This window comes from Camarhynchus parvulus, chromosome 15, assembly GCF_901933205.1.
Source record: "Camarhynchus parvulus chromosome 15, STF_HiC, whole genome shotgun sequence".
Lineage (NCBI taxonomy): Eukaryota > Metazoa > Chordata > Aves > Passeriformes > Thraupidae > Camarhynchus > Camarhynchus parvulus.
The window spans coordinates 6,772,272-6,791,098 of NC_044585.1; the positions used below are offsets into that span (position 1 = coordinate 6,772,272).

General features: G+C 41.9%; 1 protein-coding gene across 1 annotated transcript in view; it reads right to left on the reverse strand.

Annotated features, from left to right (window-relative positions):
• The window catches only part of ARVCF (ARVCF delta catenin family member), a 245,667-nt gene that overhangs the window by 53,843 nt on the left and 172,997 nt on the right, over positions 1-18,827 (reverse strand). Inside the window, 2 exon segments of the mRNA XM_030958635.1 lie at positions 9,756-9,939; positions 16,800-17,299. Coding sequence (XP_030814495.1) covers positions 9,756-9,939; positions 16,800-17,299 — 684 coding nt within the window.

Here is an 18,827-nt window from a genome sequence, read left to right on the forward strand (position 1 = left end):
GGCAGCTGAGACCCCAGCTGAGGTGCTGCTAACTCTGTTACTTAGGAGACAGGCTGCCATGCAAGACCTGGAATGGCCAGAAGATATTGCAATTAAACAATGATCTCACTGACTTGCTTGCTGGGGTAAATTAATATCAAGAACCTCTGTACACAGAAGTCAAAGCTACTTATTGAAGTTTGAACAACTCTGCAGGGCTTTTCAGGGACTGATGGGCAAATATCCTGTTACAAATGAAAATAAAGTTGATTACCCATTGAGAAGGGTGGGAATGGTGAAGGGAAACTACTCAAACTATTTTTACACAAACCAGTGACAAATGAAACCTGCCATTCATCCCCAGTGTTCTGCACACTTGCCCAGTCTCCTCAGCCCCAGGAAGGTCTCTGCTGCTTTCCCTGACTTTCCTGCTTCTCAATACTTTTCCAAGAGTCTGTTAAATGACAAATTATTTTAAAACCAGAAGTGTCTTTCTTATGTCACAATGCAAAGGGTAATAGGAACCTTCAGTGTGCTTCCTGTAAATACACACAGTCTGAAGAACAATTCTAGAAACAAAACACAGAATTACTGCCTATGTGACTCCAGGTACAGAGTACCTGCCTATGTGACTCCAGGTACATAGGAAAGAAACCAACTGGATGACTGATTTTACATAAAAGAGTAAAGCACAAATCTCATTCCAGAGATTTTAAATCTCCAGCCTTTAGCTAGGGAAAGCAACCTGGATTCTTCCTCAAATTCTTGGAGGCCAGACTGTGGTCAGGACTAGTGAAAGAGAATTTGTAAGGATGTTGCAATATATGCTTTCCCTGGGGGAAAAAACCCAAAACAACAAAACAAAGAAGCAGTAAGTAAATGTTAAATAAAAGTAAATACCTATGAGCACAGAAACTCATCAGGCTAGGAATGCAGTCTGCTGCTATTAAAGACTTCAGAGAATGGGGGCAAGTGTGTTGAGCAATCTGTTCACACCTTAGATAAGGTTATCATTATCACCAAAGACCTGGCTTAATAATATGCAATTCTGAATGCTACATTTACATCTGCAGAACAGAGCTGGCATTCACCACCCCTAGGAGAGGTGAGCTGTTACTACTGTCTGTGCCACACACCAGAATTATCTTCAAGAGAAAAGACTTAAAAGTAATTAAATACAGGGTACTTAATTTGCACTCTTTCAATGCAATCAGTGGCAGTGCCCCCTCTGTGCTCTCCGTAACAATCCATCAGACAGAGTAGAGATGTGGAGAGCTTTCGGATTGATTTCTTTTTAATGATGAAGAGAAACTTGAAAAAAAAAAAGGCAAAGACACCTTCAGCTCTGAAAATTAGAACTAGTATTTCCAGGACTGTTTTGTCTGTCACTTGGCTGGAGAGCACTATCAGATGCTATCCCACAGTGCTGCAGATGAAGCCAAGGCTGGAGTGCTACTGAACACTTACCCTCCTGCTTCAGTTCAGGTGTAAAAAGCACTTTGTTTGGAGATCTAGCTGGGAATGAAGACAACAGCTTGGAGACTTTGCTTTTTCTATAAATAGGAAGTTAAACTGGAAATTTTTAAGACATCCTCCTAGTAACACTTCCACCTTTCCCTAAAAGAATCACAGCGGAGAGCTGAAGTTGACACAGTGACGAGCTCTTTCCACCCCCTTGCTAGACCCTGACCAGCACCATCACTGAGGCTTTGCTGTCCAGACACTGAGTTTTGCATACTTCAGCTGATAAAAGACAGCTTCTCACAGCTTCTAGCTTAAAAAATATTAGTTGTTCTGTCCACCTACTCTGGCAGGCAGAACCCTTGCTATACAAGCACCCTTCCACACCCACACACTACTTCACAATAAAGAAATTTTTATTTGGATTCCAGCCAAAGGAATGGATCAATAATAGTTGTAGTAAATGAACTCTATTTCCAAGTGTATTTCCAGGCCCGCTATGTCTCAAAGGAGGAATATACAACATTTAAAAATCATTCCATCATTTCATGCAGAAATTGAATGGATTCCATACTTCAGTTCACATCAAGTACCAGAAAGTTTAATTGGTATTAAAAGTTCATTGTTCTGAAAACGAGAGAGAAAAAGAAAGGAGCTGCCTGTGCCACAAAGATAGCCTGATCCAGGCAGCTCTGGTCAGAGGGCCCTGTACAGCACAATGCAGTTTGGCAGCAGAGAGCTCAGTCAGAAATCAAGCAGAAAATATGGTAAAGAAAGCAGAAAGAAGCCAAAGTCCAAATGAAATGCACAGAAAGCCAGAGGAGCTCTACTGATGATGATTTAGGTAGGGAACAGCTGAGTAGGATTTGTTCAGCCCTGGGATCCCACTGGACGCTGTTGCTCCACTCCAGCATTCACTGACCAGTTACACCCAAGACAGAAGCAGCAGAGCATCCCCAGCTTCTTTGCATGCAATCCCTTCCACCTATTTAAATAAAGTGGTTGGTTTTGTTTAGTTGACCAAATGCTTGAGAAAACACAGCAAAAAACACCCCTGAAAAAGAGTTTAATGAGCTTAGTCTGTGCTCCAGCAGCAGTGGCACAGAGCAGGAGATCTACAGGGCCCCTGTCACACCTCATATCCATGTCTGCTCTGCCTACAGGAGCTCTCAAACAGGCTGGGGCTCAAGAGTACAGTTTAACAAAGGATGGACTTGACATCTGTACCTTGTTTTGTGCAGCATTCTATACCCAAAACACCTTGTAATGCCTTTTCAGTAAAATGCTGACTGGTTACCTCCTGCATGACCTACTTGGAGGGCCTTGGCTTGCTCTCCTGTAATGCAAAACGATGCAGAAATACTGCACGAGAATTCCACGATGCCCAGCAGCTACCTAGCTTCCAAGTTATTCCAGTCTCTTCCTGGAGGAAAGGCCAAGGGACTCTGCTTGCTTTATCACACATGCTTGCTGCCATGACAAAGAATCTCAAAAACACAGAAAGGAGGTGGTACTAATCTAACAAAGGATCAAGGCTCACAAGCCTTCCAAAGCAGACTACACCCATTAGAATGACTGCAGGGAGCTTTGCTGCAGTCCTGCTCTTCACCCCACCACAGCAACAGATATTTTTGTAGATTCCCTTTCCTGACAGCCAAGGGAGGAGGGAACTAGGTTCATTTCTGAGTAATGACAAAAGGCAGTAAGCAAGTGCACAACTTTAAATTTATACCTCAAGATATGATTGTAAAGCATTAAGATTGCATGTAACTAGGTTATGTCTCTGCTGCTAAAATCTAAGCATAATTTATTTATATTACAAGCTAAACATCAGGAACTGTCAGGAGGAACCCTAACAGCTCCTTACTAGCACGAATTAAACGCTCTGCTCATCATATAAGCCCCAGGACAGCCATATGCTGTGATCCTGCACAGTATCAGTAAGCTAATTAAGAAACTGCCTTTGCTCACTCCTCTCTTTTGTGTGGGCTTTTAATTTAAGTTGATTTTTTCCAGTCTGGGTTGGGCAGATAAGGTTCTCCCTTTTCGTGCTACTTGCTGCCTCCAAAGTGAAGACTCACAGGCAAATTTTGGTTCTGTTTTTATCTCTTTCTGGAACTATTCCTTCTCTCAAAGTCCACTTCAAAAGCACCTGCTGCACACCAAAAGACTGACAGTATCATTAGCTTCAGTACCTGGAGCATCAATCTCCCACAGGCTGCAGCAACTCTAAAACACAACACGAGCACAGCAGCCTCAGCACTGCGGGTGAGTGGGGGACAGAGATGGCAGCATCTGCCCTCAGCTCCCCTGGGTGGCACAGAGAAGCATTAATCTTTGGGAGGAGTCCTCTCCAGATGATCCTGGTTAAATAACTGCCCTGCAAAGCACAGGAAAGGACTACTTCAACTAAGATAGGAGAACACACAGAGTAAAAGGGAATGTCAAATGAACAATTTTGTCACAGAACCCTTTCTGGAGTTGGGGAGAAGTGTAGCTGCTGAGGAGGGCTCTGTACTAATGCAAATTTGCTGCTGATAAAAAAGACAGAAATGTGAGTTTTCAGGTGTCAGCCTTTAGTTTCTATCTTCTCCGTTGTGCCATGCCTCAGTGAGCAAAGCTCCCTTGACACCAAGGGCAGCTCATCCAGCAGCATCACCTGAGCCTCACCTCTTGCTCTGCACTAGGCAGCACTTCCAGGTCACAGATTTGCACTTCAGCACCTTCTTACCTCAGTCAGCTGGAGATGAAGGCTGTCTCCAGTGTATGAGTGCACACAGGACAAATATTAGGTGACTGTCACCACATAGTACTATCATGCCTGCAGGATCTAAAGATGAATAGAGCTTTAAAGTAATGCATTGTGAAAGCTCTAATTCCCAGGCACTCTTCTTCAGAGAAAAGCCACACATTAATCATTAATAAGAAAGGAGGGCATAAGAACCTGGTTTTGATGACCTTACTTCTTTTTGTTCCTCAAATGCAGCACACAGAGATGGGAAAAACAGGCACACCAACATCACTGGTACACTCAATACAAGTGTTTTTGGGGGCAAAGAGAGAGACCTTTTCTGCCCAAACAAGACCACAGGTTGCTTGACAAACCTTCTTTACCTCCACAAGGCTCACAGACACACCCACAGTAGTCCTGCTACAAGCAGTGGGTGCAGGCTGTGTCTGGGTACACACACACATTACTAACATGCAAAGACACGAGGACTCACTCACAGTGTTACCTACGTCTGAAACACTGCAGGTGACATCTGCAGGACAAGATGTACAGGCATGTACCATAATGCTCTGTCCTCCTCAGAAAAAGGCTCAGAACATTTGCATACAAAAAGGATTTGACACATCCCAAGTATTACTGATTTACCATCAAGCTCTTGCAGTTGCCTTTCCTCTGAAGTACCTCAGAGGAACCTGCAGATACTTTCAAATCATTTCTCAACCCGGTAGAGCGTATTTCTGGCTCTGAATTCCCTGAGTCCTTACACCATGTCTTCAAGCATCGTATCTCACATTTACCAAACCTATCAGGTGTTGATTCCACGGACCAAACCCTTAATTTACACCTACAGGAGTTGTTTTTTCCCAGTTGAAGTCTGTAGGATGAACTATTTCGAATCTTTGAACTACTGGTATTTACAGCAACTTCAGGGGAAGGCACATACTGAGGTGCCAGTCCCACATTAAAGACAGAAGATTGAAGATCAGTGAAGTCTAGATCCCCTAAGGCACTTAGCAGCCTGAACCTCACCAAAGCCAGAAGGAGACAGGGCTATTAAAAATTAGACCACAAAAAGGTTTATACCATTAATCTTGCCTGTAATTATGTCAGCACAGTAGCGCACCAGCAAATAAATCCACACTTCTCAAGTCTCCTGGTACAGCTCCAGCCACCAGGTTGTCCCTTCCCTTCTCAGGGGCTGATGTTGGACAAGCTGTTATGTGCAATCTCCAGCTGAAGAATGTGTGTTTTTAGGGAAAGTCAGGTGGGTGCAGTTTGTTTGTGTTCATACACCTCGGCCAGGGCTCTGAACCCTGAGGATATTTGTGAATGTGAATTTCTGTGTACTTGGAGAACTGACAAGAAATGCTGCAACTACAGATGGTACTCCTGGAAAAAGGAGCACTTTGCATCTGTTTGCTATGCAAATTAATTCATTTAACATTTGTTGACAGCAGGTCAGTTTAGCACAGGAATCACGCTAGAAAGTTGGCAATTTAGGAACTAAGTTCTACTCTGTCCCCTTATAAGTGAAAAAAACCAAGAGAGAATTAAAAGTAATTAGGCAGAAACTAGCAATTAAGCCCAGAATGAATTTAATTTTTAAACCATTAAAATCCTTACTGCTTCCAGAAAACTAGGAATCATGGTGGGTATCTCCACAGACAACTAACAAGATGATGTGACTGCAACAGTGCTCTGACTCAGAGATGCAGCAATTTCCATGCAAAGCAGGGAAGCACCTTAGGAGAAACCAGGGGACCTAGGGAAGGTCTCTGAACTGCCTGGGTGTTCATGAACCACAGATCCATCTTTCCTACAAGAGCTCAACTAACTCATACTCTTTTCCTGAAGCACCTCAATGTTTGGGTAAAAGCTGTAGGAAGGATCATGAAACGGCCTCATGAAGATGCACCAAATAATTCCACTATTTCACCAGGAGTCCAATTTGAAGACAAATGCTTCAGGATTGCAAATCCCAGTAGGGATTTAAGTGTTTAAAGAAAAAAAAAAAGCAGTAATTAGAAGAGACCTTTTCCACATACCTAAAAGAATAAAATACAATGTGAAGACATAAAACTTGCACTGTAAATGAAATGAAGGAACATCTGTGCATACTTAATGATTCTCCTATGGTAAGCAAATTCTTCCTTACTTCTTCCCCAGTCCTACTGCTTCATAGCCAAAAATTCATTTTGCTTTGTCTTTTACTGTTCCTTTCCAGATTTCTACCATACATTTTCTTTTATCAGCTTCAACAGAATACAAGAATACTCCTGTTTTATAAATGACACCCATGGCAGCATCCCTCACAAGGCTAGTGACCATTTGCAGCAGTAAAGTGATTATGGATATTGCAGATCTATTAATCATATTGTGTCTACCCTTGGAAACACAGCAATGTAAGAGGAAGCATCTTTTTCCTGATCTCAGGATGGGAATGAAGACAAAATTACCATCATCTGCATTAGTTTCTGAAAACTTCAGTGGCCAAGATTATAAAAGAGCATCCAATAAATTTCATTATTAGATCATACTTTGCAAATTGATGTGCTGCCAAGTTTCCAAAGTGGAATACAGGATTCCCCCAAACATTTCTTCGAACAGAGTTTTTGGCAAGTCAAATGCACAGTGATATGGCACACAGAACCCATCTGCTGTGTTCCAGATGATACCAGGATTCAAAATATCCCCATAATGGGCACAGTCACAGGAGAGGGCCTGACTTCAGAAGGAGCCCTTTAAATAAACAACAGTCAATATAGACCTCCACCAGTGGCCTTTTCCCCCTTGCATTCCCACTGGCTCTCTGTGTGTGTAGTCAGCTACAGTAGCCTGGAGTGGACACCACTGAGTGTCCCAGGTAACCCCAGAACAAAGTAACATAGCAAAGCAGCTTTCTTGAATGGCTTTTCTGATGATAAACTGTGAGCAGGGGTGCAAATCCTGTGGCCACACAAATCAAAATCAGTATCCAGCATCGCAGTGGGAATTTTGTTACTTCAGCAAGTGGGTAAATCAGGGCTACAGAAAGCCAGAAAGCCACCTCAGCTCCAGCCAAGGGCAGAGTGCATGGACCATGGCTCTTATCTTGTAAGTTAACCCTCAGCACTGGTTCAGGTACAGATCTTTGCTCAGGTATTGGCCCCAGTTACTGACCCTGCAGCTGAAGCATCTCTCCATCCCACATGTGCCGGCCACACCACACTGTCCTGCTGTTAATGCAGCTCCTAATCCACCCTGAGGCACTGGGCCAAGGTGAGCACATAGCTCACCCCAACCTAGTCAGACCTGCACACACACCAGCACCTGAACCCCCAAAGTGAGGGGGGAGAGACACAAGTTACACAGGGGAAAATGGGTAAGACTGGAAAGGAAAGTGGGATGGACCAGGAACTGAAGAAGAGGTAAAGCTAAATAATTGTAGTGTGGGGTTTTTTAATTACTTGTTTTTAATTATTTTGAAATGAGTGTTTCCATGGCTCCACATTATCAAAGGAGAAACCTAGATTAAGAACAAAGTAAAGATGAGTAAGCAGTGCTAGAAAAAAAAATCCAGCAAGTAATTAACTGGCAGTTCATGCTGTGAATCACTGAGTTTGGAACAAACTCATCCACCTCTGTTGATAAACTTCATTAACTGAAAAAATGATACTTAAATGAATGTCATGCTGCATGCACAATGCTTGTGTTCTGCTTAGATACCTAAACTGTAAGGACACATGAAACCTCAGAAGCTCAGAGATTGTTCCAGTTACTTTGGGAGACAACGCAGCTCACACCTGAGGCTCACTTCCAAAGGGGACAAAGGGAGGCTGGCACATAATCAAGAGGCCTAACCTCCCAATTAAATATCAAACTGGTGAACAGTTTGCAGTCTGCAATAAGCTCCATTCGTGGAAAATTGAATTTCTAGGACCAGCTACTGAGTCAATGAGAGAAGCGTAGGCAAAGGGGTTTTTAAACACTGATGTCTGTCAGACAGATGGCTGCAACAATTTATTCCCTGTTGGTGTTAACTATCACATCTTGCTGCTGCTTTTAAAGATGAGCTGCACAGGATTTCAACACACAACACAAAATAATTTCCAACAGTTTTAATGTTAATTACTTTTGATATGCCCATTTAGACCCCTAGATCTGGAAGTGCTCTACAAACAGTGTGTGTTATATCCCTGACATGGGAACAGGAAGCACAATCAGCTGAAAGGCAGCTCATACCCACCTGCTCCTGCACTCACTCACCTCACTGCACAAAGTGGGCAGACAGCAGGGCAGCTCTCCTCAGCTCCTGTGCAGGAGGCTGCTGTCTCCATGGCTCAGCACAGACATGGACAAATTACCTTTTCCAGGTCACCCTTCCCTGCTCCCACATCCCCATCTACCTTAGGCAGCCTCCGTCAAGCACGAGATCACCTTGCCTCACATCTAATGGAAGCTTCAAATTTTCCACAAGGAAGCACTAAGTCTCTCCTGACTGTGACAGCAGAGACCAGAGATGAGAGGACTAAAAGACACTGCCCCCTTCAACAGCAGAAGCAGCCACCAGGTGTTGGTCTGATGCATTTCAGGGTGCATCAGGACCACTTTGAAATACCAGAAGTTTAAATTCTCTAACATCTCAGTACCATGTTTCACACCCTTCTTCATAGGCTTTAAGAATACAGTGGCCAAAAGGACACAAGCTTTTGAGTTTCCTGTAAAACCAGTGCCTTACTTTAAAATTTAATAAAAAAAACCCGCAAAAGCCCAAACCCAGCCAATCAACAAACCAAGAGATACCCTGGAGTACGGAAGTTTGAGTGGATCCACACACTAATAAAATTTTATGATGTGGATTAGGCTGGTCTACTAATGACCAATTTATTGTCTATACTTGCTGGAGAATCTCATATTCATTGAGATAATCCTTTTATTCCCTCACCATGACTAATTTCCTCTTGCAGAACACCCTTAGAAATGAGACACTAGTAAGTAAAAACCTGTGATGTCTGGAGTCTGCTTAAAGGACCTCAGCTTCCAGTGGGACTGCAAATAATTTCACTAATGGGCCCTTCCAGAGCACTTTTCATTACTTTCTTCATTTGTCAAGTTACTTGGGGGAATAGTTATTACAATTTAGAGACCACAAGCCCAAGAAACAGAAATGAACCAACTTTTGAAGATGCATTAATCAGTAGAAATCTGACAGGAATACATTTAAGAGCAAGAAAAGGTATAATGCCAAACCTTTATTAGTTTTATTCGAACTAATTGACTTCATAACAAAACTGAAGAATCTAAACTAAATAGCATAACTGTTTTTTCTCAAAAGAAAAGCAAAATGAGACCCACTGTGCTTAGGGAACATTGATTCTTCAGGTTTTTCAGACTGCATTAGGACTCCTCCTGACTCTAGCTTTTAGCATGAACTGTCCTGCTCTCAAGGTGCTTTCAGAATTGCAAACACAGTATGAAACCAGAAAAGGCTCCTTTGCAAGGAATTTTAGAAGGAACACTTAGAATCCTAAATAGTCAGTAGCTCAAATTCTTCACTAAAAACCCCAAGAAATGATGGGGAAAATAATCCACAGCTGTGCCTTACCTCAAGCAGCCAGAGGTATTCTTGAAGACCGTGGTCCACTCGGCGTCGCGCGGCTTGGAGTCCTCGTTGGGCTCGCTCTCCCAGCCTGAGTGGGGGATGATCACCTCGTTGGTCAGCGTCTGCAGACCATGGTTGATGATGACCATCTTCAGTGGCTCATAAGAGGATAAATTCCACAGGGTACCTGCAGGGGATTATTAAATAACCAGAGTAGAACAACTGTATTCAATCTGTATGGTAAAGAGAATCACGGGATTCACAGAGAAGTGCTTGAAGGTTAAACCATAAAACTAAACAAGAAGGTGAAGCAACTTGATGAGATGCCAGACCAGAACCAGCTTAGGGAAAATCCCACAGCTTCTTCAACAGAGCACGAAAGCACTTTTATCAAGACATGAGTAGTGCTGAACTCATCAAGCCCTACACAGAGTACATAAAAGTGATGTACTACTGGAGATTAATAGGATTTTTCTGCTGTATACAAATTGTGTTACACTTTCAAGTCTAACTATGCCTCAAAAAGTAAAAATTCATCCAGTGAAGCAAAGTATATTGAGCAAATCCTAGGAGAGATGAATTTCTGGAGGATCACTGATCTTATGCTTATCTTCTGCACAAGATAATATTTCATTCAAGTCTCCTCTATATTATTTATTTTCACATTTTCCTGTCACACGCAATATCTGTGTTCAAATCTCCTGGTGCCACAAACATATGATTTCTTGAAGAAGCTGGAAACCAGAACTCCACTGTCTTTTCATTTTTACCTTAATTATGAGCCAAAGCAGACAGAAGTCAAACATCAAAACCAAATAACAGAACAACAGCTTTATAGCTGCAAAATTCCCAGTGTTAGATAAATGATACAGCCTCCCAGCAGACCTGTATCAGTGTCCTGACAGTTATTACTCATCAGAGAAGGACTGAAACAGAACGCTCACTTCAGAGAGAATTTCTGCATAGACCCAGCCTGGTACCATCTGAGAACTGTCAGTAACAACACTTGGAGGGAGCCAGACACACGCTTTTGGTCTCCAAGAAAACGTGTGAGTTCTATCAAAATTTTCTGACAGCCCAAACAGAAAACCCAGATTCCCCAAAACACACAAGGAATCTTTCCTAAAGGGATCGAGTATCAACCTGAGGTCCCTGTGTTACAACAACTATGGACTTGTGCAGATTACATTGCAAACTGTAAATTTCCACCTCATTGTGTATACATCTAAAAACCACAACAGAACAACAGAAGTGCAACCTTTTGTTTCAGCCCCTTTCAATCTTTCCTGGAGCAGTGATGTAATCTGTTACTTCTAGAGTGGAACTACAAAGGCAAATTTTACTGCTTAAGAAGAACAAGGCAGATAAATAAGTAAAAAGTCAAGAATACCTACAAAATTTCCAAGACCTCTAATATTACAGGAGTGTATGAATTTTTTCATACTAAAAACCTTTTAGTGCTAAAACCTTTTGCTTGTTTTAAGACTTAGAGATTTGTGTCTTCAATACCTTCAACCATAGCATGTAAAATAAAATCACCACCTCCAAACTCTTCCAATATTCTCATTCACCAGAGGTTATTTCAAGAGACTAAATGTAACTGTGGATTCAATAGAGTTCTGACTGGATTGCAGCACCGACCTGCCCATCTACCACCAGCTTTGATGCTGTAACCCCACTCTGACCAAGAGAACCACCTGCCCCTATGGAACAGCTCCTCTACATACACAGAATTTTTATCAAGGGGCTGGATGTAACTTATGCAATGAATTATTTAGGGCAAACACAATTTGACTGTAAATCTCAGTGAGTGACTACCAGACAAAGGGAACTGGAGTTACACAGAACCTTTCCTTCACCTTCTTTGACAAAAACTCCCCCAGCATTTTGCGAGATTTCAATTTCTCATCTGCCTCCCATCTCCACAATCTTTCATACAAAACAATAAACTGAAGAAGAATAAAAGACAGCCTTACTATTTAAAAATTAGTGCAAACACTTCAAATTATTCAAAAGGTCAAAGCACTTAAATTTATAATATTCTCCTTGATGGTTGCATAAGGAAATCCAAAAGATCCCTCTGTTGAACAGCATTTAGCAAGGGAAAATACACAGCACTTAAAAGAAATGTAGCACAAGATAAACAGAGGTGAGGGAGTCCTCTGGTTCCAAAGACAGAGAAAAAACTTCAGGTTGAATGCTGATTTCATGAGGAAAATATTTCACAGGAAAGGATATAGAAAATAAACACACTGACAGTACATTTCTCTTGTTCAACATTATGAAACAAAGAGCTCCAAATCCAAGCATCCTTTCTCCACTAGAGAAAACAAATTCTATGGAAAAGTCACTGATAGTGACAGCTTTTAGGTTAAGGCAACAAATTCAGATCCAACTGTAGCATTTAGCAGCACAAAAAAAAATCGGAGGGAAAAAAATTGCTGTAAATTTGACATGCATCTTTAAGTATCATTCCCTGTTACTATTAGCATAACACACCAATGTTTCAACAAGCTGGAAACACTGCTTTTAAAACTCTAATCAGTTCAAATGAACAGCACTTAGGAGAAATCATGTCACTAACACAGCAGCACAAGGGGCACAGGTGTCACTAACACAGCAGCACAAATCTAAATTTTCCATGCACTTTCACTACAAGCCTTGGCCTTTTTGACCACAGACTGCATGAGCTTTAGGACTAAGAGAAAGATGAAGTACTGCTCTTCAGAAGATGAACATGATGACTAGCAATCTGTATTTTATTCATAAATACTGTGAGTAATGTACTTATGTACTTCTAGCTTCAAGCATCAGCCCTGATTTTTCAACATATAAAGCAGGGAAAATAACTACAAGCTTTCATTTAAAAAAAAAAAACCAACATCACCAAGAAACTAGAAGCTGTTTAATTCCTTTCCTGTGGTCCATACCAGATACCATTTGGAAAAATAAGCACTCTGCAATATATTCCCCAAGGAATTCTTGTTGCGTGTTGGTCCAGGGGACATTTGTTTGACAGATTTGTTTGTATCAAAGTCCTGAAGATTGGAGCTGTGCTCCTTTCAGTAGTGGTCAAGTTGAGCACCTCAATGTGACCGAGTGTGTGACAGAACACACCATGGACAAGGACCTTCTTCAGAGCAGCCCTGGAACAGAAAATGGAAGGAGAAAGCTCCTCTGAGATGAGCAAGCTGAAGAGAGCAGGGTACTTCTCCAACGAGGAGCCCAGGTCTGAGCAGCTGACAGGACCTCAGCACACAGCAGTGCCCAGGAGATGGAAGTTCTGAGCAGCTGATTTATCTGCAAGTTGCTGTTCGAGCATTAGATCAAAATATTTCATCTGCAGAGCATTTTGAAGGTCAATAATTTTTCAATTATAACCAATTTGAAGAATCACGTCCTGCACCACTTAAAATCAGTGCAATGTCATTAAACAACAAAATTAGTCCAGTGTTCGCACAAAGAACAAAATTATTCATTAAAGCTACCAATTTCTGATTGCTTTTCAAAGAATGTAATAGAATTTTGGTCTTGCATATCTGATGGGAACATTTCCTCCACAAAAACCTTATCACTCAAGATAAAACTTTTGTAGCTTTCCCAATCAGAACAGATTTAATTCCTTATCATCTTAATCCTCATTTCTCTATTTTTCTCAAGGAAATGATCTACTGAGAGTAGAGCAGTACAGCTACAAGCCTAGCAAGAAATGAAGAAAGAATTTTATGGAGTATTTCTCAACACTACTCACGATTTACTTACGGACACTCTAACACTTAAATCAAGCTTTTCTCAGTGCAGTAGCTAGGAAACATTTTGTAACTCCACATTTCAAAAAGAAAGAAGTGAGATCTGTGGTATTTCATGAATGTATGTTTGAGTTTAGAAGGCAGTTTTTGCACACTTCACAGATCTCCAACTTCGAGGGACATCATTTGCAGGTATGTCAAGAACACCTGGTAAAACAGTGATGGCACTAACCCAAAGAAGTTTTTTAATTTCTGCTAAAACCAGTGCTATCTGTAAGAAAAAAATCTACAGACTGGCTTAATCTGGCAGCAGTGGTGTATCAGTACACCCTGCCTGCTTCCAAAATTTAATGTCAGAACAGTTGTCTGACTTCTCCAAAGGTGTATCCAGGGAAGTGCTCAAGGGAACACTCCCAGCACAGCCACACTCACTCGTTGAGCACTGATGCCACACATCTGATTTCTCCCTCAATGCTGCATCCACCTCTTGGGCGTTTTTAACCCATTGGTGTGGCTTTTTCCCCACTCCATTCACAGTGACCAGACCCAGCTGTGGCTGCTGCATCTCATCAAGCAAAGGAGAAGGCATGGAGCTGTCAAGGACTGACTCTCACATTCAATGGGAACAATGGTCTCTTTTGCCTGAAAGCCCTGCCTCAAACAGGGTGTCCTACTGTGTGCACCCAGCTACCTCCTGTCCTGCAGGCAGTGTTCCACAGGCAGAGAAACAAAACTTCAAGCCTAGAACTGCTCTTGAATTCAGACAACTGAATTATTTAAACTTCTTTAAATTACTTGAATCTCTCTGGAAAGTAGGATTATTTTATCATTTGTCCTTAGCTGGGATGACCAGCTGGTGATTACTACTGAGCTTTTGAAAAGCAGCCAGTATTGAGTTAAAGAAAGATTAAACTGTAGAAAAATCAATGTGTCATATCAAACTTGAATTTGGAGCCTGTTAAAAGAAATAAACACAAATGCTGTATGCTGTGGTATTTTTTTCCTTTTTCCTAATGCACTGCTGATGACGTCCCCAGACATTTCACTCCAGACAAACTGAAAAACTTTCATGGCAAAGGTGAGCTTTGGTTTACCACTAGGGAAAAGCACCCAGATGGGAAGTCACGATTGCTATGAGGAGAACACTGGAATTGTGATCTGAATTTCTGAGGCTGCAGAACACAGTCCTTTTGCAGCAGCCCTGCCTGAATGCTCCCTTTGCACTTCAAGCTGGCTCTTGTTTCTCTCTGCTGACTTTTGGAGCTCATTTTACAAATGGACAATTCCACATTATCAGCCAGAGCTTTGAACACAGACTGCAAGTACAGCAGCACCAGCCACAGAGGCATTGCTGGAATATTCTTCCTTTCTGTGCTGATGCTTGAATGTCTCACACCGGATCTGGTGATATCATTTTAGAAGGAGAATGAAATTATTCCTGGTTAGGTGGAGATTAAATGCACATCATCTGTTACAGGACATCTGTTTAGGTTAATGCCCTTAGTATTCCTGGCGTTTTTGAGTAAGGGGAAATAAAGAGCTCTAAGTAACAAAAGCCAAGGTGGAATAAAAATACTACATTTAATTGGTAAAAACTACTGCCAAATAAAATGTATTTGAACTCTAAAGCTAATTAAGCAACGGGAAATCAAAGCAATCGCCATTTACAGTGAAAAGGAAAAACATCCACTTTGCTTTTGCCATCTTAGAAGTGACTGATTACCACCTAGCACTATAATGATATTCCTTCAGAGTAAATTATAGACTGAGTTCTCCTTTCTTGAATCTAAGGAAATAAATGTGTTGCTTCTCAGCACTCCAGAAATGAGTGTTGATTAAACTAGAACAGTAGATAAACAGATATTCTTTATTTAAAAAAAAAAAATAAAGTCTGCCATTACATTAAATGAGTGCAACAAATGGAATACAAATACCACCTGCAGAGTTTCCACGTTGAGGCAGAGCACAGACAGCTCTCAAAGCACAACCAGCACATGCTACTCAGAGGTTCTGTGACAAAACAGACAGCTCTCCTTTGCCAGCTCACTGGAAAAAGGCTGGGAAAATATCCCTGCTAGTTTCAACAATAGTATATTTAGACCTAGTTTGCTAAATAGCCTGTAATGGCTGTGGAAGAACAGATGGAACACCCAAGGCCACTGTTCATCTCAGAGAATTATGATTACCAGTAAAAACTTAAAGAGAGCTCCTATAATTTTTGAGGAAATTACAGAATTATGATGTTTACCTCTAATGGCTTAATCAATGTTTGCAATAGGGTCTACCTGCACAAGCCAACACTGATAAGGCAGCTAAACATTTTCAGCCCTGGACCCATTTTCATCCTCACAAAGCTTTCAGGACAAATTCTGTTCTGGCACAAAAATTCATCGGAACTGCTCTGGTCTCCATCCAAACATCCCCTGCGGCTTCTGAGAAGAGAAAGGGAAATCCATTTCACTCCTCGTGATTTATGGGAGACTGAAGAACAATATCTTTCTCCTCACTTTAAGAGCTGACATACTTTTCCACCCTTTCCCACTTAATGGCTGAACTTTGAAACTTGGCATATACTTTATTGCTCTTTTTGGATGATGCCCAAGACTACATTCAAATAAAAACAGGTTAAATAATGGAGCTGTAAGTGTTTGAAAACTCCCTGCAAAGTGTGCACGAACTCAGTAACCTGAAATTTAATTCTCCCTTTTCCAACCTTAGCAACAAACAAATCCATGCCCAGATTAGCAAAAGCATGCTCCCTAAAATCTGAGTTTTCCAGCCCAGAAGTGCTGCAACTTTATATACAGCCTCAGAATCATCAGTACCAGGTTGGAAGTGTTCCTGACCAGACTGACCGTCCTCTAAATATGAGGGAGTGGGGACATAGCAGCAGGATTGTTTTATAAGAGATTAACAAGGAAAGATTTAGCTCAGCATGTCTTAGCTCATAACAACGCGCTGAGGGCATGTGCACTGCAAATTACCTGTCAATGGAGCAGCTGTAACTCATTTCAGCTTCAGTACCTCAAGCACCTGGTACTGCATGCTACACCCAAGGAGCAGCACCCATCCCTCAGCAGCCAGGGAATCCCAAGTGCACCACACACACAGAGATGATCTCAATTCCCTCCTGACGGGCACGTCAGGCTCTCACCCCACAAACGAGGTGCAGCTACAGAACAGCTGCAGCCAGTGATCTAAATTCTCCTTCAGTGCTGTAATCTCCAGCAATTCTTGTTCCTGAAGCTCAAAGAACTGTTCTAAAGACTAATTCATTAATGAAATCACAGACACTGACCTGTAATTAGCTCTCTGACTTCCATGTCGTTTGTTTTTCGCAACAGCCTGATCAATGCAGGGATCCCATCACAGTTCTTTATGGCCACTTTGTTTTCATTATCCTTCCCATAGGAGATGTTTCTGAGAGCCCCGCAGGCCTTACGATGGACCTCAGGCTTTGGATGATCCAGCAGGCCCACCAGGATGGGGATGCCCTTGAGGTGCCTCACGTCCTTTTTGATCTTGTCGTTCTCGTAGCACAGGTGCTGCAGGTAGGCTGCGGCGTTGGACTTGACGGGGTCGATGGGGTGGCTGAGCATGGCGATGACCTCGGGCAGGTCGGGGTCCCTCCAGCGCGGGTCCTTGCGGATGCTGTCGATGGACGGCGAGCGCTTCCCCAGGCGGTCGATGCTGGCCATGCTGCCGCGCTCCGGCTGCGCCAGCGGCGCCGCGTAACCGCCGTGCAGGTATGGGATCCTCTCCTCAACCATCTCCGTCTCAATGGGGTCATCGTAGCCCCTGAGAGAAACAACAGTCCCAAGACAAATGAAGGGGAAAAAAAAAAAAAGGCACATTTAAACACTTAATAACTCTGAGTCAATATGGAGATTCCAGATTTCAGCCACGAGCAAACATTTTAATATCACAAACATCACTGGGGCAGCATATTTACAGTTTTCAATAGTTTATTTGGAGTAACTTGAAAATTAACCATAGCTGAGCTCTCAGCATTGGATGGGACTCCAGCACAGTGTTTGGTTGGCTAGCAATGAAATGATGACAGGAACTGCAAGCCATCAAACAGATTGCTTTCATTTTGGTCACTTAGCAAAGCAATTACAACAGAGCTGGATTACATTTAGTAGGAAACACTGATCTTCATTAATGCTGCTACTTCTGCAACAAACCAAAACTCTAATTAAGGGCATACAAGGCCTGGGCAGGGACCGCAGATATATTTCAGCAAGTCTGACAAGTTCCACTACATTTCCATGTTGATGCTCAGACAAGCATACTCTAAACACTACTCTTAATCAATACTGCCATAAACCACCCTCTTATAGATGTATTTTTTCAAACCAGCAGCAGCCTTTTGCCTTACAGTTTTTTCCTGGACAGGTTTGCTACTGTCTCAGTAATGCAGTTAGCAAGTGGTTCTAATTGCTACAAAATGTTTCTTAAAATCTTTCATCTAAAGCACTGAGTGATGTTATTGAACCATTTCTGCTGTCATGCTGAAGTATAGGCTATTAGAAGTCAGAAAGAAAACTTGCTGTCATCCCAAAAGGACTGATAATTAAACTGGGCTCTGGGGAGAACAGCAACCAGAGGTGGAGACTGAACTTAGTCTTGTACAATTAACGCTTTTAATGTTAAAAGTGCCTCTCCTGACTTTACGTTGCTTTAATTGCTGTTCTAAACCATAAACTGAATGAAAAGATAAAAATGGGCAAGTATCCAAAACCCAGAATGAATCTGAAGAAATCCTTTTATTGATGCAGTTATTTGTATATGTATAATTCAGCAGTTGCTCTACACAGTAATTTACACTCTCTGGACAGTCATGTTTTCTATTACAGAACAAAGCTGTTTCCATCACTCCAAGCAGAAAGCAACAACACTGAAACAATTTACTTCTGTGAATGCACACAGGGCAGAAGGAATAACAAAACCCCTTAGCTACTCCTCAAAATTCTGTTTTTACAAATGCAAATTTGTGATAACCAGCATTAAAACTGCAACAAATTCTCATTTCTCAAACCCATCCTCATGTTAAATTCTTTTTCACTTCACAAAAGCAGCAGAAGATTAATTTCAATAATTGCACAGCTGTTCCTTGCTTGACTTGGTAACTCACAATTCAGAACATCTCAGTCCTGCGAGCTGCCCACAAGATAACTGTGCACCACCTCAATTACACCTGCACAATTAGGTTTCTCTCTCCTCCTCATCCGTCCAAGTACACAAAGATAATTGCTGTCTTGGGATGCAGTTTCTTTGCTTTATTTCCACAAAGCCTTCCTAACAGAACCACACAGATGGGCCT